The sequence below is a fragment of the Ursus arctos genome, unplaced genomic scaffold, assembly GCF_023065955.2.
Source record: "Ursus arctos isolate Adak ecotype North America unplaced genomic scaffold, UrsArc2.0 scaffold_25, whole genome shotgun sequence".
Taxonomy (NCBI): Eukaryota; Metazoa; Chordata; class Mammalia; order Carnivora; family Ursidae; genus Ursus; species Ursus arctos.
The window spans coordinates 25,388,975-25,410,792 of record NW_026622930.1 but is presented as its reverse complement, the minus strand read 5'-3'; the positions used below and the strand labels follow the sequence as shown (position 1 = coordinate 25,410,792).

Here is a 21,818-nt window from a genome sequence, read left to right as displayed (position 1 = left end):
CTTCTTGTTGGAACCTTTTTACTTTCCCTGTTTCTTTTCTTCTTTGTCGTTGTCGTCGTCTCCTCCTCCTCCTCCTCCTCCTCCTCCTCCTCCTCCTCTTCTTCCTCTTCTTTTTTTCCCAAATAGGGTAAAGAGCAATATAGTCTTCTGGTGAAAGAGTTGGTCCACACGATAGTTTATAGATTTCTCTTACTTTAATGTGAAGTAAATCTTTGATCTGGGGCCATGTTCATCACACTGTGTTGAGGGCATCAGTTTATTTCATCCTAAAAATGGAAATTGATTGCTCATTAGATGTCAGGCCCCGTGCAAAGCCCTCAAAAAGAAGAACAATTTAGAGCTCTCTAACTCTTCAGTTTTCCCATTGTGTTAATTCTGACGTGGACGCTGTCATCCCCATTAACGTTGCATTAACTCTGACCTAGACGCTGTCATCCCCATTTTGTAGCTGAGGCAACAAAGACCTAGAACAGGGATGTAATTTGCCTCTTGTCCCACAGGCTGTGTGTGGTGATACTGGAACTGGAACGCACAGGTTACAATTATACATTATTTGCTCTTTCGTTGTTTCCGTGCATCACAAGGCATTTGTTTTCTGTCCGGAGGGTGTCACATTAACCCTGTGAAAGTCAACACTTTATCATAGCCTCTCTGAGATTGTACCATCCTCCATTTTAACATTATTTCTCCACTAGTTGAAATTTTATGAAGTTCTTATTAGACGACTCTAAACAAACTGTATAATAATTTGCTGTGTATCAGTCATTTGAACATGTCTAGGATTTAGTATTCTAGCAAGGTTTTTCTTTTTGAATTGGAATGACAGGGAACTTCATGCTCCTTGGTAAGGTCAACGCTTATGGAGGAAGCCACAGCCCTTCTATAGCCTTTTGACCACCAGGTTCTGTCACCCCCAAGAGAGGAACCTTTAAGTCTGAGAAAGCTGCATCCTTTGTCCAACTCAGTGGTGACCCTACGATAATTTTCAGTTCTCCACATACAAGAGGCATACGATATGCCAGGCTTATTATAAAAACATGATGGAAATCCCAGAAAACAACTTGTGAATTTAAAGTAGCCAATACAACCCAGAGATAAAACCTTGTGTGTTGTGAATAATCCTTCAACCATCAGTGGAAAATGTTAGCTCTGCTCTTTCCAAGTGGAAAATTGAAACTGCCTTTTGAGAGTCAGTTTGTCTGCTCCACTGTGAAAAAATAATGTTTTAATGTAACAGTTTAAACCACCCTATAGTAAAGACAGCAGAGTAGAACCGTGAAATCCAGCCTCTGGTTATGACGCTATTTCTTCATGCTGGAGTAAATTGGCAACAAAAGACAATGAACCAAAATCAAATTCAAGGAATGAAAAAAGAGCTCTGAATAGAACAAACCCTGCAGGCGCTGGCTTGGAACTCACACAGCTTTTCGAGGGGGGTTTTACGAGACTACTTGGGATCATCACTACAACACTTAATACCAGTTCTGTGCGTTCCTGTTTGAAAATCTAGCTAGAGAGCAAACCCTAACCCGTTTCCTGATGATTGTGGTGGTCTTGTTGACGAGGAAGGTAGGGGTCGAATTGTCTTCTCTGCCTCAGGTTAGGGTTAGAGATTTCTTTATCACATAACTCACGGGAGGCGCATCAATAGAAGGTCCTCAAATCTATCAGTTTTATCACGTTGTGGGGGAGTGGGGAGGGAAGAAACAATTCTCTTTAAGGCCCTTGGTCTCACAAAATCTCTCTTGGAAGCATTTGTCATACTGTGAATGATCTGATTGGTGTCTACTCAGATTTCCAAATCCTTTGCCCCATGCCAAGTGAGATGTACTCTTTGTACCCTTTAATGACTTTCCTCTCAGCTCCCCCCCCACGAACCCCCTTCCCCATGGGGAAGGAAAAAAGAAGCCACCACCCCTCACACATAGAGTATTGGTTCTTTCTTTTTCTTTATCACTAAACTTTTTTAAATGAGTGGCTTCTATTCTTTATTACCCGTGCTCTTCTTAGCCTCTTCCTTCTATTCCCTTTCCTGTGCTGAAAGTGTTCTCTTGAAGTTATCTCACAATGGAAATAATGGCCTTGTCTTGGTCCTGGTCCTTTTCAGCTCTGGTCTCTTGGAAGCTTTTGCCACAGAGCTTTTAACTCCCTTGGCTTCCATTGCCACTCTTTTCTCCTTGGGTTTTTTGGGTAAATTTCTGGTGTTTCTACCATGGGTTTTTTGTTTTTGTTTTTCTGATTCTTCCTCCTTTTTCCTGTCTCTAAGTATGAATATTTCTGTGTTCTTTCTCTTCCTTCTCACCTTTGATGATTTCATCCATGGTTTTAATTTCCACTGTCTGTCCTTGAAAACTACTTTCCCTAAGTAGCTTTCTCTGATCACCCTATCAGAAGTGATATCTACACTTTGAATTATTATAGTACTATTTGCATGTGAGTTGTGGCACTTTTACAGTTACTTCTTTAATATATATTTATTTGCATATGTATTTATTTTGATTTTCTGATTGCCAGCTTATTGAGGAAAGAGTAAGTTTCTTTTGTTTTGTCTTTCTGTATCCTCCTTATACCTCATGTTTTTGCTCTGGGTCTTACTTGTTGAAATGTATCATGTACCTGTTCTTATATCTCTGTTGGTTAAACCCTTCGTAGCCTGTCTTCTGTTGCTTAGTACAATCCCTGCTTTTTTTTCCCTGATGACTCTTAATAGGAGTTAGTGGTTCGCTTCCTTAAACGAGCGTCCAGTAACCTCCAGCACTCACTGAGGATGGTATTACCCAGTCGACGCTTGGCACTTCTGGAACGCAGAAGAATCTTGGCCCACCAACTGGGTGATTTTATTATTGTGTATAACAAGGTAGGTGGTTTATTTCTTACTCTTGTGTTTTAGATTGCCATACACTACGAGCAGCAGGCTAGAGGCCTGGGTCCAGCTGGGCGGAGAGGTCCTTCTCTTTTCTAGTGTTGTCAGCCCTTGTGTGTAACTGTTACAGGGAGCTGGACCTCGCTCCTTAACCTAGCTGGCCTGAAAAGCTACTTATTACTTCTGAAAGCCCAGTGGCCATAGTTAATGCTTATCAAAAAGCATATTCCCTTTGCGTGCTATTGTATCTCAGATGAATCCTGGACTATGTGAGTTTGCATTGTCATTATTATGCCTGTAGACAGTGGTGAATTGACTATTTGAGAGCAAATTAACTTGTGGATTTAATAGAATGATGTAATCTTCTTTCCTGAGAGAGTTATACTTTGTATTTGAAACCATCTTAAACAGTGACATCATGTTATACCCACACCAGGAAATACACTACTTAGAATATTTTACAAAGCACCTGATATCCAAAGGGTCTTAGAATGCTTTGGAAATACCAGTATTTGGGAGAAAAAAGTATGGTCATTTTGCGAAGGGAAAACTGAGACATGGAAATTTAAATGGCATTTGTAAAGATGTGTGGAATGATTAGCAGAATATCGATATACCGAATCGATAGCTGCAATTTAGTCTAGACCTGTTGAGAATTTGGTATGTCTTATATAAGTGAAGAATTTACTCAGTTTGGTTGCTGGTATAGGAGTACCTTCCAAGACCTATCTTTTCTCTCCCTAATTCTAACAAAATACAGTATCTCTGTTGTCATACTGTTAAAGCTGCAAGTGTGAGCACAGATGTTATTAAGCTACTATAATGTTCTTTTTGAATGGGTTATGTGGGCAGAAAGCATGATAAAAATTTACATTTATTCTGTAACTTTTATTTGGAAATTCCAAAATGTTTTATGAAATAATGACAGAGAATAATGTATCAAATTTATAGGTGGCAAAAGTACATGGAGGAAGTAAGTATCTTTACTATAAAGACAAATTAGCCCAATGGTAATGAAACCAGATGATGAAGTGTGCATTTATCAGGAGTCCGTTTTATCTTATTGTTTTCCTGTGTGGGTTGGGAACTGGGTAGGAAACAGAACAGATGGCTGAAAAGAAATCAAAGAAGAAACTTGAAGAAGAAGAGGAAGATGGGGTGAATACAGAAAGCTTTCAGGAGTTCATCAGGGAAGCAAGGTAGAAGATACTCTTGATTAATAAAAACTCTCTTATTCTATCTGCCATACTGTCCCATTCAGTTCTCAATATTTCCTTGTTTCTAACATATAGATGTGAGTAAAATCACTCTCAGAATGAGAAAAAGAGTTTCATAGACCTGGCCTCTCCATATCTCAGCCAATTATGTTGTTGTTGTCATGGTTTCAGTTATCAAAACACTGCTGCTGGGTATCTGGGCTGTATTTCTAGACAGCCTTCAAAGTACACCCCACTTGAAATGCTGAGAGAGCCCTTTGGAAAGTTGAAGTTAGAGGCTTCCAGTGTTTACTGGATCTGAATTTATCCCTGACCTACTGATGCAGTAGTGATGACCAAATTTTGCCTACATTGAGTGGGTTGAGGAATTGGCACTTTCTCAGCACTGTGAGGGTTACGCCTAATTTATATAAAATAGAACAAGTCCTTCATGTGTAGAATTAGCCTTTAAGGATTGAAAATCTCAGCATTCAGCTCTATCTTGATATAAATCAGTCAGACCATTTTGTCCATTTACAGTATATTTCCAAAGGAAAGAGTAACAAAGGCATTTCATTTAAAATTTTGTAAGACTCATACTGGAGGGCCTTTTTCTAAAACAGAGAGTCATACAGAAGTACTCAGTAAAGGATAAAACATCTGTATAATCCCGTTAATTAGTCTTCAACCATCAAAGTCACTGTGGGGAGAAAAGCAGGAGAATATCGATTATCTGCTGGTTTATGAAGTTAAATCAGGTGGTGGGTTATCAGTCGCCAAGATAATATGATCTGTGTTTAAGACTTTGTACAGACCTGAGTATAGCCTCACTATCATGTGCTTAAAAACACACAAGAAACAAACACATCATTTTGTTGGAGTTTATAGTAGTGTAATGTTATTTTGTTGACATTCTTGGGTCTTGAGTTATATGATTGATAATCAAGTATAGAAACAAAGCAAGAAATGATTTCTCATATCAACATTATAAAAATAGGAAAGAAAAACTAGAGTATGTTCAGAAAATGACTCTACTTTAAAAGTTAAAGGATTAATATTCAGTTCCTCCTAGGGATCTTCAAGATCCTTACAATATAAAAAAAAGAAAAGAAAAGCCACTTTTTTTGAAAAGTGATGTGTATTCCCTTACCAGGCCTAAGATGCTAAAAATGAATTACTGGTACTAAAACAAATTATATCGAGTTAGAAATAAAATATGCTGGAACGTATTTATTACCGTGTACATTAAGTGATGATTGTTGGAAATTTCTTCTAGCATCGGCTTGTTTATTACGTTGGGGGTACATGGATACTTCCATGGAAGTTGGTAAATCCAGATCCCTGCAGGAGGCAGGCAAGGAAACACAGATTATGAAGTGGGCAAAGGTTAAGAGAGGAGGCATCAAGCAGTTTGTATTGTGACTAGCCTTTCCCTTGCCCTTTCTGTGAAGGACCAGATAAAACCCACAGACAGGCAGAGGCAATCACCCATTTGTAACCTCAACTGCATGTGGATCTTTAATAGGTACTTCAGGTGCTTACTCTGTGGCACTTCACTACTCTGGAGACCGTGGGGTTTGCTCTGAGATTCATAGAAGCGGTTTCCTAGGTTGTCATTACAGCGTGTTCTGAAGATGGGATCTAGGTTCTTTGTGATAATGCAGGAATATTTTGCCTTTTTAAAGGCTGCTCATCTGGAATACAGCCCGGCTCCAGGAAAAAAATGCGGAAGGCCGTTGAGAACCTCCCACAGGTGTTAAAAAATCCATGCATAATATGTTTACTGGAAGAATCCTGTGGGCCTTCATCACATTCCTTATACTTTCCATTTTGTGGATGTTCATAAAGGGCATGTAATTTCAATATCTGAAATGTCCTAGAACCATCTAGTTCAGTCTCCTTCATCGTATAGATGGTTAGGCAACTCTTCCATCGTCACCCTGGTAGGTCTCCTTATTTCTGACATAGGTAAGTAAAATGACAAGTGGCTCCTTTAAGGAATACACTTTAGTTATCTGGAAGTGGGCTGGGCAAACTGCGAAGGGCCCAGTAATAAGTATTTCAGACTTTGTAGGATACCTGTGGTCTTCATAGCATATTCTTCTCTAAAAAGATAAAAACCAGTTTTTTAGCAGGGAGCTGTACAAGAACACGTTGCTCGTCAGCTCGTCAGGTTTGACCCCCTAAAGTCTGTAGTTTGTTGACCTCTGATGTAGAACATGGCTGTCCAATAGAACTTTGTGTTGTAGCTACTGAGCATGTGAAATGTGGCTAGTCTAACTGAGGAGAATCTTTAAATGTACTTAATTGTAATCCATTTAAATTTAAATCAGCATATATGCCTCCTGCTTACCGTATTGGACAGTGCATCTCGAAAATTCACTTTGGGATGAAGAAAGCCTCATCGTGCTTTAATTTTTTTAGACTGCTTTGTTTGTATTCCTATTTAACCATCTATTAATAGGGAGTTTTCGGCTTGTACTTTTCATTTTCCCCTTCTCCAGCTGACTCCATTTCCAGACTAAAATCTGGTGGAAAGATTTTCCAGAACAGCTTCCTGTTCTGACCATACTCTCTCTCCTCGTTTCAGTGAGGCTGAGCTGGAGGAGGTGTTGACTTTTTATACCCAAAAAAACAAGTCTGCAAGTGTCTTCCTGGGGACTCACTCAAAAAGTTCTAAAAACAGCAACAGTTATTCTGATAGCGGGGCAAAGGGTGGTAAGTATGATGGTTTATTAATCAAAAATAAGAAGAACAAGTGAAAAAATGAGACATGCCAAAGAGAGTCAAGAATCATGTGCTGTGTGGGGCGCCTGGGTGTCACAGTGGTTAAGCGTCTGCCTTCGGCTCAGGGCGTGATCCCGGCGTTATGGGATCGAGCCCCACATCAGGCTCCTCTGCTGTGAGCCTGCTTCTTCCTCTCCCACTCCCCCTACTTGTGTTCCCTCTCTCGCTGGCTGTCTCTATCTCTGTCGAATAAATAAATAAAATCTTAAAAAAAAAAAAAAAGAATCATGTGCTGTGTAAGCACTAACGGACACCAAGATGGTGAAATTTTGCAGTGTGGGGGTCGGGGCTGAGGCGGCATTCCATTTTTGTCCTCAAAACAAGAGGGACGTAGTCTGATTTTTTTTTTTTTCGCGAAAATTAACAGCAGAGAGCTTTTCAAGACAAGCTAATAATAGCTAACGTTTAAGGGAGTGCTCATATTACTGTAATCTGCTGGACGTGATCTAATTTTTTTTACTTTTAAAAACCATATGGAGTGGGTGCTATTATTCAGCTTCTTTACAGATGAGAAAACAGAAGCTGAAAGAGACCAAGTAACTTGCTCAAGGGTCCCCTTCACGGTACAGTGTGACAGGAATTTGAACCTTCGTCTGCCCCACTCAAAACTTGTGCTCTTAATCTATGCTCTTCTGCCTTTCCTAATGGTTATTTCCCATTCTTTTTAAGTTTTTTGCTTCCTCTGGCTTGGCAGCATTGGCATTTGGGGTAGAAGAATTATTTGCTGGGTGGGATTATTCCATACCTGGTGGGATGTCTAATATCCTTAGTCCCACATCCTTAATGCCTTTAGCTTTCTGCAGTCACCCTGATAGCCCAGAATGTTCCCCTGCATTTCTAAAAGAGCTCACTGCGGGGGATCTCCGTGTTTGGGGATTTTGGAATTAATGTGGACTGAACTCTCTAACTCATGTCCTGTGATCAAAAAATAGCAGTGATGTTCTGTTATACACAAAGCTCTGTGCCTTAGAGTAAGATTCATTTGAAATATAAATGGGAAGTGTAAAGTGTAGGAAATCTACACCAATTCCGTCGGTATGCTAAGCACTAAATTCAAAGACCGAGACTCGTTCCCTGCTGTTAAGACTACCACAGTGAGGGTAATTGGTCATTTAAAATGTGGAGTGAGTTTTCCCAACGAAACAGTGTTAATGTTTTAAAAACTGTTTCGGTTCAGAGGCTAGTCTACAAAAGCCTATTTATATTGAGCTCACTGTATAAGTGAATGATATTTCTAGAAGTTCCCTGCCCAGCCCTCTTCTTTGAGTAGTCTTAGCTTATCTAAGCTCTGAAGCTAGTTGATTCATCTGTTTATTCATTCCTTTTACACATTTTTCCTGAGCACCTGTTGTGTGTCCGACATTGTGGTAGTTGCTAGGTATACAGTGACCAGGGCTGTCATAAGGTTTATTGTCTAGTAGAGTTGGGTGAGCAAATGTAGGAAGAAGGTTGGTGGAAGCTCTGAAAACCTCCTGTAACAGTGTTGAGGAAGAGAGCCTGAAGAGGCTGAGGAGTTCTTATAATGAGGTTGGGGTAGAGAAAAGCGCGCTAACCTAGGGAGGTGCGGGCCTACATTGGCGTTCACATGGTAACTTTGCCCCTCACAGCAGTGGGGAAGCCCTGACAGTGTGTCTTGTCAGCATCTGTTTGTACAAATGGGTCCCTGGAAATTCTGGGGTTCACGTGTTAAGGACAACCTCTACATAAGAAGATCTATACCTATCTATATCTATCAAGAATAACTAGAGAGGCAGTAGGAAGGCCCCAATCAAAGAAATAGCGTTATGACATCTGATAGTATCTGGACTGATTTCAAACATGAGCAAACACATGTCTGACAGTATCACCACTGCTGGTGGTGACAGAAAATAATTGATATGTCCTTGTTCTTTCATTCTGAAGGATGATGTGTAAAATGGCCTTTCTTAAGTTTTTATATGAACTAGTCCTGAAAAAGATTTTGGAGTATTTCTGCAAGTCCATGATTAGTCCTGGCTGTCCTCTTTCAAAATTCTGTGGTAGAAAAAAACTAGTTTATTAGAGTGGAATTTATTTTATTAGAGTGATTTTGTCATGAATGTACTGATCACCCTATCTCAAGTAAACTCACTCAGCTTGCTGAAGTAAAACTAAGAAGTTTACTTAAAGATACATAGCTATTGTGGGCGCCTGGGTGGCTCAGTTGGTTAAGTGTCTGACCCTTGATTTCGGCTCAGGTCATGATCCCAGGGTCGTGAGATGGAGCCCCATGTTGGGCTCCACACTGGGTGTGCAGCCTGCTTAAGACTCTCCCTTTCCCTCTCCCTCTGCCCCTTCCCCCTACCACTCTCTCTCTCAAATTAATTAATTAATTAATTAATTAATTAATTAATACAGAATTATTGTAGTATCCAGGTTATCATGCCAACAAATATTGGGGCTCTTCTTTCTATCTCTTGGTCGTTGCAGTGCTCCATATGTATTATGATTTCTTTGCTCTAATGGGTACCACCAACAAGCTTGGTTTCTTAGTTTCCTTAGTTTGAATTCTTGGTAGAGACATCTGACTGCCCTTACTTACTATTATTATTATTTTTTCTTTTCCAGGCATGTCCTAGCTTATTTCCATCCATGGATGGCTGCCCTGGGTTTAAGTATTTTTCCCTGGTTCAGTTAGCTGGGGTTGGGGATAGTTGGGAATCTTTTGGTTGGTTGCCCACTCAACAGGGCTGTGGATGTGGCCAGCCTTGGGAAAGTGTGGTGGGGTATATAATGTTCCTGGATTAATTATGAGTTGTGTTATATTTTGGAAACAAGATTATATGTAGAGCATTTGATTAGTAAGAGAGCCTAAGCTCAGTATTTATTTTCTGTTTCAGATCACCCTGAGACAATGGAGGAAGTGAAAATAAAGCAGCCAAAACAGCAGCAGGCAACAGAAATTCACTCTGATAAATTATCTCGTGAGTGACTTCAAACCTACATAGATTTGCTGCTCTCTGATAAATCCCTAAAAGGGGAGGAAAAAAGTCAGCAGATAGTAAATGATTCTGAAGCGTAAGGCATTACCCGAAAGAAGTTCCTTTTCTTCGTTCTTTCTCTTCCCTTAGAATTCCCCTTTTATTTACTGGTAACCTATTTTCCTTCTGAGGAATTTTTCATTTCTTAATATTTAGAAATTTTCCTAGAAGGGTGAAAAGCAGAGGGAGAGGAGTTAGCCGTCACTACCAGAAACTTTTGTCCTAATGCCCCCACATTTGTAAAATGCCTGCTCTGGTTGATGGAGGCAGTCTCAACTCCAGCTTTTAGAAATTCTAGGACAAAAACTAAACTGTTTCTGTTGCCAGGTTGTCTTGGTAGGCATAATTCGTTAAGTTCATGATGAACACTCATTAAAGTCTCTTATCTTTCATGATTTCTGTTTCATGCTAAGATTATTTTGATGTTTAAAAATGTTTACTTCATGTTTTATAGAGATTATATGTCAGTTTTTCCTAAAATGATCTGTTTTGTTTTGTTTTATTTTGTTTGTTTTTGTTTTAATAGGATTTACCACTTCAGCAGAAAAAGAGGCTAAATTAGTCTATACAAATTCTTCCTCTGCTTCTTTCTCTGGTCCTGCTGCTACTCTTCTGCAGAAAATTCCCAATACCCACTTGTCATCTATTATTACAACCTCTGACTTCTCACCAGGGCCTGGCCACCATTCTTCTTTATCTCAGATTCCTCCAGCTATCCCCAGCATGTCTCACCAGCCAACAATTTTACTGAGCACAGTCCCTGACAGTGCCTCTCCCTCCATACATCCTGGGACACAGATCGCGCCAAGCCCCGCTGGCCTGCCACGCTGTCGATCAGGCAGTTACACCATTGGCCCCTTTTCCTCTTTCCAAAGTGCTGCACACATCTATAGCCAGAAACTGTCTCGTCCCTCTTCAGCAAAGGCAGGTGAGTGTGAGAAAATGAAAGGCAGCCTTCAATGTCAGCTCCTCCCCAGCCCCAATAAAAAAAAACAAAACAAAGAATGCCATCTCTTCCTTTGCTTTTCTTTTGAAAGGTAAAGGGACACATGCATTGTTCTGATGAGACTGCATTTGGTCCAGTAGCATTCATTCATTAATACAAAATGAATCAGGACTTCTTTGAGATGCTGGATAAAGAGATGAATGAGACCATTCTATTTAGTAGGAGCTTACAGTCCAGTCAGGAGATTTTCCATCACAGATCATCATAGACCTACGAGTGTGCTGTATATATTCTTTCTGATTCAAATAGTTATTTTTCAGTGCATTTACAGTCAAATATGACCTGAATAAATAACCAAAGAATTCTTAAAATAAGGTATCTAACTTCAAATGAAGTAGGTAGACCCGTATTATCAGTGAAGTTTCCCCCCATTTTTAATAACAGTTTTATTGAGATACAATTCATATACTGTAAAATCCATCACTTTGAGGTGTGCAGTTCAGTGATTTTTAGTATATTCACATAGCTGTGCAGCCAACACCACTATCTCTTATTTTGGAACATTTTCTTTATCCCTGAAGAAACCTCATACCTATTTGTAGCCACTATCTGTTTCCTCCTTCCCCCAGCCCTAGCAACCACTAAACTACTTTCTGTCTCTATAGATTTGCCTGTTCTGGACATTTTATGTAAGTGGAATCGTACGATTAGTCGTGTTTTGTGAATGACTTATTTCACTTAGCACAGTTTCTCCAAGGTTCACTCATGTCGTAGCATATATCAGTACTTCATTCCTTTGTATGGCTGAATAGTATTCCATTGGATGGATATACCATGCTTTGTTTATCCATTTATCAGTTGATGGACATCTGGGTTGTTTTCACTTTGGAGCTGTTAAGAATACTGCTGCTATAAATGTTTGTGTACAAGTTTTTGTGTGGACCTATGTTCTCGTTTCTCTTGGATGTATACATAGGAGTGGAATCGTTGGGTCATACGGTAACTTCATGGTTTGTTTGGTGTTTTTTTTTTTAGTGACTTCTAAACTGTTTTCAAAGGGACTGCATCATTTTGCTTCCAGCAATGCATGAAGGTCCCAATTTCTGCACATCCTTGCTCACACTTACTATTGTCTGTCTTTCTGATTTTACCTATTCTAGTGGGCTGGAAGTAGTCTCATTTTTGTGGTTATTATTTGCATTTCCCTAATGACTAATGATGTTGAACATCTTTTCATGTGCTTTTTGACCATCAGTATACTTTCTTTGGATAAATATTTATTCAAATCCTTTGCCTATTTTTAAATTGGGATATTTGTTTTTTATTGTTGAGTTACAGTCTTTATGTAGTCTGGATACAAGTCCCTTGTCAGATGCGTAATTTTGAAATATTTTCTTCCCTTCTGTTGGTCATCATTTCGTGTTTTTGAAGCACAAAAGCTTTTTATTTTGATGACATCTAATTTATCTGTTTTTCTTTTGCACTTACGTTTTTGGTATCATATCTGAAAAATTATTGCCTAACCCAAGGTAACAGATTTATATGCATGTTTTTTCTAAGGAGTTTATAGTTTAGCCTCTTTCATTTAGGTCTTTTATCCATTTTGAATTTAACTTTTGTGTAGGGTGTGGTGTAAGGGTCTAACTTCATTCTTTTGCATGCATATTCAGTTGTCCCAGCACCATTTGTTAGTATTATTTCCCTGTTGAATTATCTTGGCATTTTTGTCAAAAATCATTTAATCATAAATGTAAGGGTGTATTATGGAGTCTCAGTTCTGTTCCACTGATCGATATGTCTAGCCATATACCAGTACCATGTTGTCTTGACTGTAGAATTGTAGTAAGTTTTGAAATCACCACAAGTGATTTTTTTCAATTTTGTTCCTTTTTTCCATATTGTTTAGACTACTCTGGATCCCTTGCGTTTTCACATGGACTTTAGGATCAGCTTGTCAATTTCTGCAGAAATAGGCAGATGGGATTTGGATAGGATTGTGTTGAATCTGTAGATTAGTTTGGTAAATACCTTACCGTTTGTCAGGTTTTTAAACAGTTTAATAATATCCATGTTAAGATGAGTTACAGCTAAGCTATGTTTTGTAAATAGTCAACTTATATTTCTTAATTAGTATCTGATTTCAAATGAAATGAATATTATAATACGCAGCTTGAATCAGAGATAATAAATGTCTATTTTAATAAGTCATAATTATAAATATGGGCATGTATGTGTGTGCTATTTCTGAGTGCTTATTCTTGTGATTTAATCTTCTAAGATCAATAGTAATAATAATAATGTTCTGGTTTGAACTGTTTTCTCCCATTTGAGAGAAATTTGGTAAGATCAGTGTCTCCAATAACCTGTGTTAATCAAATCTTTCTTTAAAAAACCTTCCTTTTTCACACTTCCCAGAGAGGGATAGGGAACAGAAGGAGCTAGTCAGTTCAAAAATATTTTTAAATTTCAATTGTGATTTATCCTTTGACCCATGGATTGTTTATAAGCATATTGTTTATTTATTTTTTTATAATAATATTTTTTATTATATTATGTTATTCACCATACAGTACATCCCTGGTTTTTGATGTAAAGTTTGATGATTCATTAGTTGCATATAACACCAAGTATATTGTTTAATGTTCAGATAGTTGGCATTCTCTCCTTCTTTTAATTGTCTGTTTCTCTTATTTCCACAGTGGTCAGAGAACACATTCTGAATGGCTTACACAGTAATAGACAACAATATAGTAAATGACAATAATAGCCTGCAAGTGATTTGAGTTAAAATTTTCTGTGGTTATTGAATAGTTTGAGAGTGAGAGTAGGATATGATTTAACTTCGACTTTTTAAAGATAAATTACAGTATGAAATTTCAAAGGTCACCACCAAAAGAGTAAAAATATGGAAATTCTAAACCTTTGGGAAGAAGAAAAATGGATTGAGCAGAAAGCTTAGAAAAAGCAAGAGAAGCGAAACTTAGAACATAGCAAACCAAGTCCCAGTGTCAAGAATCAAATAAATATAAATGGGTTGAACTTGTTAGAAGAGTGTCAAGTTGATGTTTTTAAAAATCCAACTGTGTGCTGCTTACCAGAGAGAGATACACCTAAGGAGAAGAACAAGGAGTGGTTGAAAGTAAAAGGATAAAGAAAGAAATGCCATGTAAATACCAACCAGAAGAAACATGGTATAGCTATATTAACATATGCTAAAATAGACTTTAAGATGTAAAATTTCCTTACAGAGAGTAATTATATAAGACAAAAGGTAAAGGTTTAGTTCAGCAGAAAGATAAAACAGTTCTAAGTGCACCCAATATATATATATATATATATATATATATATATTATATATATATATATATATATATATATATATATATATATAACCTCCAAATATATAAAACAAAGATTGATACAAGTACATGAGGGTCTATAAATCCACTGTCTTAGTGGGAGATTTCTACATACTTCTAATAAACTAAACAGATTGTTTTAAGTCAGCAAAGATAAAGAGGATTTGAACAAGTTGATAAGGTTTATCAATTGATCATACATAGAAGTGTGTACCTAATAATTAGAGAAAACACCTTCTCAAGGACTCATAATATATTCATAAAACCAGTCATCCCCTACATCATAAAATAAGACAAATTTCACAGAATTGGTATCATACAGGGACAGTCTCTGTCTACACTGTAATTAAATTGAATGGCAATAACAAAAAGTACAGTATATAACAAATCCTCATGAATTTCAGGGATTAAAAAGAGTCAAACACCGGGTGTTGTATGGAAGCATTGAATCACTATATTGTATACCTGAAACTAATATTACAGTGTATGTTAATTAATTGGAATTTAAATTAAAACCTAAAAAAAAATAGTCAAAGAAGAAATCATAATGGAAATAAATGTAAAAGTATTAGAACTGAATGATAATGAGAAAACCGCATGTCCAGGTGTATGGAGAACAATGAAGGGCAGTGTGTGGAGGGAAATTTATTGCCTTAAAAATTTTCATTTGAAAGGAAGAAAGGCTGAATATTAATTTCTAAGTATTTAATTTCAGACATTATAAAAACAAAACATCATAAATCAAAATAAAAAGAAATAATAAAGATAAGGGCAAAAAAATCAGAGAATTCAGAAATAAAGCACACTAGAGAATATCAAAGCCAAAAGTTCTTTGAAAACCCTAATAAGATGGACAGTTCTCTGCTGAGACTGATCAAGAAAAGAGAGAAGACATGGATAAATAATAAAATGGATGGAAAAGCTATAGAACAAACAAATATTGCATAGGTGACAAAAAGAATACTGTTTCTTTTAATAATAATTTTTTATTATGTTATGTTAGTCACCATATAATACATCCTTAGTTTTTGATGTAGTGTTCCATGATTCATTATTTGCATATAACACCCAGTGCTCCATGCAATATGTGCCCTCCTTAATACCCATCACCAGCCTATCCCAATCCCTACCCCCCCACCCCTGAAGCCCTCAGTTTGTCTCCCAGAGTCCATATTCTCTCATGGTTCATTCCCCCTTCTGTTACCCCCCTTCATTCTTCCCTTCCTTCTCCCACCAATCTCCCTGCTGTTTCTTATGTTCCATAAATGAGTGAAACCATATGATAATTGTCTTTCTCTGCTTGACTTATTTCACTTAGCATAATCTCCTCCATTCTTCTTTCTGATGGCTGAGTAATATTCCATTGTATATATGGACCACATCTTCTTAATCCAGTCATCTGTTGAAGGGCATCTCAGCTCCTTCCACAATGTATCTATTGTGGACAATGCTGCTATGAACATTGGGATGCATATGGCCCTTCTTTTCACTACATCTGTATCTTTGGGGTAAATACCCAGTATGCAATTGCTGGATCATAGGGTAGCTCAGTTTTTAACTTTTTAAGCGACCTCCACACTGTTTTCCAAAGTGGCTGTACCAACTTGCATTCCCACCAACAGTGTAAGAGGGATCCCCTTTCTCCACATCCTCTCCAACAATTGTCTCTTGCCTTGTCTATTTTTCCCATTCTAACTGGCATAAGGTGGTATCTCAAGGTGGTTTTGATTTGAATTTCCCTGATGGCTAAGGATTTTGAACATTTTTTCATATGTCTGTTAGCCATATGTATGTCTTCATTGGAAAAGTGTTCATATCTTCTGCCCATTTTTTTATTTGATTATTTGTTTCTTGCATATTGAGTTTGAGAAGTTCTTGTAGATCTTGGATACCAATCTTTTATCTGTAGCGTCATTTGCAAGTATATTCTCCCATTCCGTGGGCTGCCTCTTAGTTTTTTTGACTGTTTCCTTGGCTGTGCAGAAGATTTTTATCTTGATGAAGTCCCACAAGTTCATTTATCTTTTGTTTCTCTTGCCTTTGGAGATGTGTCATGAAAAAGGTTGCTTTGGCCGATGTCGTAGAGGTTGCAGCCTATGTTCTCCTCTAGGATTTTGATGGATTCCTGTCTCACATCGAGGTCTTTCATCCATTTGGAGTTTATTTTTGTGTATGGTGTGAGAGAGTGGTCAAGTTTCATTCTTTTGCATGTAGCTGTCCAATTTTCCCAGCACCATTTATTGAAGAGACTGTCTTTTTTTCACTGGATGTTTTTTCCTGCTTTGTCAACGATTAGTTGCCCATAGAGCCGAGGGTCCATTTCTGGGTTCTCTATTCTGTTCCGTTGGTCTATGTGTCTGTTTTTGTGCCAGTACCATGCTGTCTTTGTGATCACAGTTTAATACTGTTAACCATTTATTCCAATAAAATTGAAAACCTACAAAATGGACAAATACGAAAGTATAACTTACCTGAGATTGACTCAAGAAGATAAAGAAAGCCTCAACAGTCCTGTAAGTATTAAGATGATTGAAACAAAAGTTAAAAATCTCACAAAGAAAATTTGAGGCCCAGATAATTTTGTAAGTTCTAACAATCTTTCAAGGGGCAGATAATTCCAATCTTAAACTCTTCTCAAGAATGGGAGAAGAAAATACTCAACTCATTTTGGACACCTAGTTTAATCTTAGTAACAAAACCAGTTGAGGACAGTACTAGGGAAATTATAGACCAGCTTCATTTATGAACATAAATGCAAAAATTATAATCAAAATATAAGCCAGCCAAATCTAGCAACATAGGAATGAGATAGGACACCATGAACAAGCAAGGTACACAGAAGGGGCTTAACATTAGAAAATGTTAAAACGACATTTGACACATCAACAAATTACAGGAGAAGAACGATATTCATCTTAGTAGATGCAGAGAATTTGATAAAATTCCACACTCATTCATGATAAAGCTCTCAGCCTACTAGGAAGAGAAGGAAACTCTCTTGAGCTGAAAAAGGCTATCTGCCAAAATCCTACAAGAGGTATCAGTGTAAATGGGGAAATGTCGAAAGAATTCTTTTTAACATTAAGAGCCATGAAAGGATGCCCACTAATATTGCTTCTATTTAATGTTTTACCAGAACCAGCATAGTAAGACAAAAGAAATTAAAAGCATAAGGATCAAAAAGGAGGAAATAAAATTTATTTGCAGATAATATATTGTCTGCAGAGACAACTGAAAGTAATCTACAGATACATTTTAGAAATAATTATTTTAGCAGTGTGATGGCTGTAAGATCAATATTAAAAATCAGTAGCTTTTTCTGTATATTAGCAACCAAGTTAGAAAGCAATTTTTTTTTGTAATGTGGTTAAATATATAAAGATTTACCATTTTAACTATTTTTAAGTTTTTAAGTTTGTAGTTGAGTGGCATTAAGTACATTCACATTGTTGTGTAACAGTTACCACCAAGAAAACAATGAACTTAGGAATAAAATTTAGAGATAAATTTAGGAAAGAAAGGAAATTTTATAAGGCTTTTTGAGGGACATTAGAGAAAACCTAAATAAAATAGATTAAATAGCCTATGTGCATGGATTGAAAGAATCATTGTCCTAAATGTTTCAGTTCTCATCAGATTGATCCCTGGATTCAATACGGTTCCAGCCGGAACCTCAACAGGTCTGTTGTTACACTTGACAAGCCCGTTCGACATGGCCAAGAATAGTGAGAACCTATGAAAGAGCAAAAATAAAGTGGAGGAGCACCTCATTATACTTATATAAAAATATGATAACTGAGACAGTTTAGTATTGGCAAATGGACAATGGAAAAGAATAGGAATTACAACACAGATAGATGGAACTTTGATACCTATCCAAGATGGCATTGTGCATAGTGGAAGAAGAAGGGTTTCTCAATACATGGTACTGGGATGATTAGTTAATAATACAGAGAAAAAAATGAGAGTAGGTCAGTGACTTACACTATGTATAAGATTAATTTCAGATGCAAAACTTAAAACTTTTAGGATAAAATAGGGGCACCTGGTTGGCTCAGTCGGTTAAGTAACCTGACTCTTGATTTAGGTTCAGGTCAAGATCTCAGGGTTGTGAGATTGAGCTCCGCATCGGGCTCCGCAGTCAGCAGGGAGTCTGTGTGAGATTCTCTCCCCCCTCCTCCCTCCCACACTTGGGCGCATGCATGCACGCATGCCCTCTCTCTCTTTCTCTCTAAAATAAATAAATCTTCAATAAAAACTAATAGGATAAAATAAACAAGACTATCTTTAAGATTGTATGGTATGCAGCAAGTGAAAACATAAGCAAAACTCCCATAAATCAATAAGAAAAGACAACCCAATAGAAAAATGGTCAGTGGTATGAGAAAAAATGTAACACGTGCTCAGCGTCATTATTAATCAGTGAATGTAAATGGAGACTACAATGAGATTTTTATCCCCTTAGAAGTGGGAAGAATTAAGATACTTGACAATACTAAGTGTCAGAGGGGATGTGGATCAGCAGGAACTCTCCTATTTTGTTTGTGGGGATGTAAAAAAATGCCACTTTGGTGTTATCACATAAATTTGAGATTTACATACTCTGTGATTCAACAATCCCATTCTTAGGTATATACTCAAGGGAGGTTCTTTCACACGTGGCCCAGGAGATGTATTCAAGAGTGTTCATGGCTGTACTGTTTATAATAGCAATAAGCTTGAAATAACAAAAATATCCATGGATGGGGGAAGAGAAAATTGAGTTGTAGTGCATTTGCAAAATGGAATACCAAGCAGCCGATAAATTAATGCATTTTAAGCTACACTTAGCAAGGATGAATCTTGAAAGTGTGGTATTGAATGACAAGAGCCAATCTCAGGAAACTACTGCAGTAAGAGCACTTTTGTAGAGCTCAAAACCAAGCAAAGTGATCTAGTATTTTGTTTATGCATACAGACACAAACCACACAGACACATTATTGAAGATACTTTTTGAAAGGAAGGGAATGATGATAAGGGGAGATAAGTGATGTCTCAAGAGGAGCACATAATTGATGCACATTAATTGGTAATAACGGTTTTGGGGTTGGGAGTACGTTCACAGTTGATCATAGTATTCTTTATAACTTACACATCTGCTGTACAATTTTCTATGTATCTCACAATAAAGCAAACATGAAAGAGTTATAGATTTTTTAAAACAGTGTCACCAGATTGTCTATACCAAATGATCACAGTTATATAAACATTAATAAGACAGAAAGGAAACATAGTGTTTTCTGGGTTTTAAATTTTTTGTTTTTCAGTGAGATGTGTGACTTCCATCATAGAAAAAATACGAACCTCGATTTTGTATTAAATAATTTCTTTTTGCCAGAATTTCAGTGCTCAAGAATAATAGAACTCTCTTGATATCACAGTTGGAAGAAAAGCGTTTAAATCTGAAAGGAAAATGAATCATTTCGTCAATATAAGATTATTGGTGTTTTTCTAATTATACTGTTTTGCTTTTATCTGTTTTCCCTTTTGAGCTTGGTAAGGAGGATTGTGGCTTATTTGACAGTTGGTGCCATAGACTACTGACAAGTAAAGTCCCATTACAAGAAAAATAAGAATTACAATGAGTTTTAAAACTACACTTTTTTTATTCATTAAGATTAGTAAATTCTAGGAGTGGTTGTTCCCCACTGCATATGATGAAATTTTGTGTGTGTGAAGCTTCGGTTGTAAACAAAAGCATGTTCATAAATGCTTGTAACAAGTTGTCAAAGATCCCTGGGATTCAGTAAAGTATCTGTTGGCTGAGAGTTCTCTGTCATCGCGCTAAGGGCTTTTTTCCTAAGTGGGTAAAAACTTTTCCCTTTTTTTAGCAGGTTCATGCCATCCAAACAGGCTTCACTCGGGAATGGCTAAAACTCAAAGAGAGGGAGAAGATGGCTCTCCGTACAGCAGACGGTATAACCCGAGTATGGTTACGGCCGAGCTTCAGCGGCTGGCTGAGAAGCAGGCAGCCAGGCAGTATTCCCCATCCACCCACATCAGTCTCCTCACCCAGCAGGTACGGACAGTTGGGGGACCAAAGAGCTCTTTGGTCCTGAGGATCATAAGGGCAGGCCTGGTTCTCTGTCCTTCCCTGCCTCTGCTCATTTCCTGTATGCTGATGCTTGTTGAGGGAGTATTAGTTGGTGTGAGCTAAAGAATGAGAGTGTTCCTCTTCATCTTTAAAGAAAATGAGCTTCTGTTGCAGGTATTCCAAAGTTAAGTCTGCTACTAACTCTGATTTACTTATTTCATGGATAAACAGACTTGAATGTTCAGCTGTCAAATAGACTTTTAAAGGATCTTTAAAAATAACTTCTTTTTTTGGTTAAATTTTCCAGTGAGTTCTGGTCTTAGAAATCTTTTTACCAGAATGCCATAACATTACCTTTTACTTTTTTTTTTTTTAAACTGTACCACCTTTCATCTCTTGCTCTCAGGACGTTTTATGGCTACCGACTAGTGAAGTATTTCAGTACACCTTTAGTCAACACGTGTCATTCTCCCCATTTTACAGATGGGGAAGCTGAGGCTGAAAGAAGTGTTATAATCAAGGTCATTTGGGAAGCTGGATAGATAGAAATAGATACCACAATTTTGACCTTAAGTTATAATAACAAGCTTACAGCACAATGAAGTTATATGAGACTTTCACAAGAACTTTGGGATTGTTTTTGCCCTCCTTGCTGATCATCCCCATGGTATTTCACTAGAAGTAGAAGCCATATCTTCTCCCTTTCCTTTATGCAAAATGGCGTCGACGTCCTCCAAAGAAATTATTATAGTCGAACTCCACAGTTACGTTCTGCTATATCTCTGGTACATCAGAGTCTTAATTAGCGGCAACGCTGTAATGATCATCAAGTCTAGAAAAAAGTGAAGCTGACTATTCGAGCACATGTTAAAAGTAGGCAACACACTGCTCCCTGGTGGTGCCCTGCTTCTCTGTATAAAATTTAGAACCAAAATTAAAGGTAAGCTTTAACTGTGCTTCAGCCTCATCCCAGTGTGTGAGGCTGTAATGAATTTTCTTTTTCAAATCCCTAACCATTTAAAGAGAGTAGATGAGGAGGTCTGATTTGAAATAGAAAGCAAAGAATCTTCCAAGGGCAGTTTTGAGACTTGAGGGGGGTGGGCGAGTTAGATTTTACAGATGGAGTGATAGGAAGAAGGTACTAGAATGTCATGACCATGGTAGAATGGGAAGGAATTTGGAAATGTGAAGGGGCTTTGAGGAAGGGAGAGGGCCAGTGATCCGCTACCCGTTTTTCACTGGGTCACTGACAAGAGTGTATGTTTCCAGTTTATAAATGAGCAGCTAGAACCACCAAGACATTAGGAAATTTTCTTTGCAGTCATAGTAAAAAACATAGCCAATATCAGTGTTTACATATTTTCAGCTTCTGTCATTTGGTAAGCTGCAAAGCTTGCAAAATGACAAGATTCTGATCCTGTGGGACTCCAGGGTGATTGTATCCTAATGGGAAAGTCACTTCCTTCAGTCCATCTTTCTCATCGAAGGAGAACTTCAGTGCCAGAGAATTAACAGTCTATCAGACTCTTGTACGTAGGGATCTGAACTTACCATTAGATGTCAGTCTTAACTTTTAGAGTCTGGTAAGAGGGTG

General features: G+C 37.7%; 1 protein-coding gene across 45 annotated transcripts in view; it reads left to right on the top strand.

The window, feature by feature from the left end:
* Positions 1 to 21,818, top strand: part of TTLL5 (tubulin tyrosine ligase like 5) — a 277,235-nt gene that overhangs the window by 101,457 nt on the left and 153,960 nt on the right. For 20 of the 45 annotated variants that reach the window (XR_008961400.1, XR_008961417.1, XR_008961418.1 and 17 more), the window contains 6 exons: positions 2,711 to 2,857; positions 3,959 to 4,062; positions 6,650 to 6,777; positions 9,705 to 9,788; positions 10,372 to 10,773; positions 20,022 to 20,209. Coding sequence is in view for 27 of the 45 variants with exons in the window: in XM_048220009.2 (XP_048075966.1) it covers positions 2,711 to 2,857; positions 3,959 to 4,062; positions 6,650 to 6,777; positions 9,705 to 9,788; positions 10,372 to 10,773; positions 20,022 to 20,209 (1,053 nt within the window). In the remaining 18 variants the exon portion in view is untranslated. The remainder of the gene's footprint in view (positions 1 to 2,710; positions 2,858 to 3,958; positions 4,063 to 6,649; positions 6,778 to 9,704; positions 9,789 to 10,371; positions 10,774 to 20,021; positions 20,210 to 21,818) is intronic. The other 25 variants (XR_008961414.1, XR_008961416.1, XM_048220021.2 and 22 more) reach the window with 3 other exon arrangements.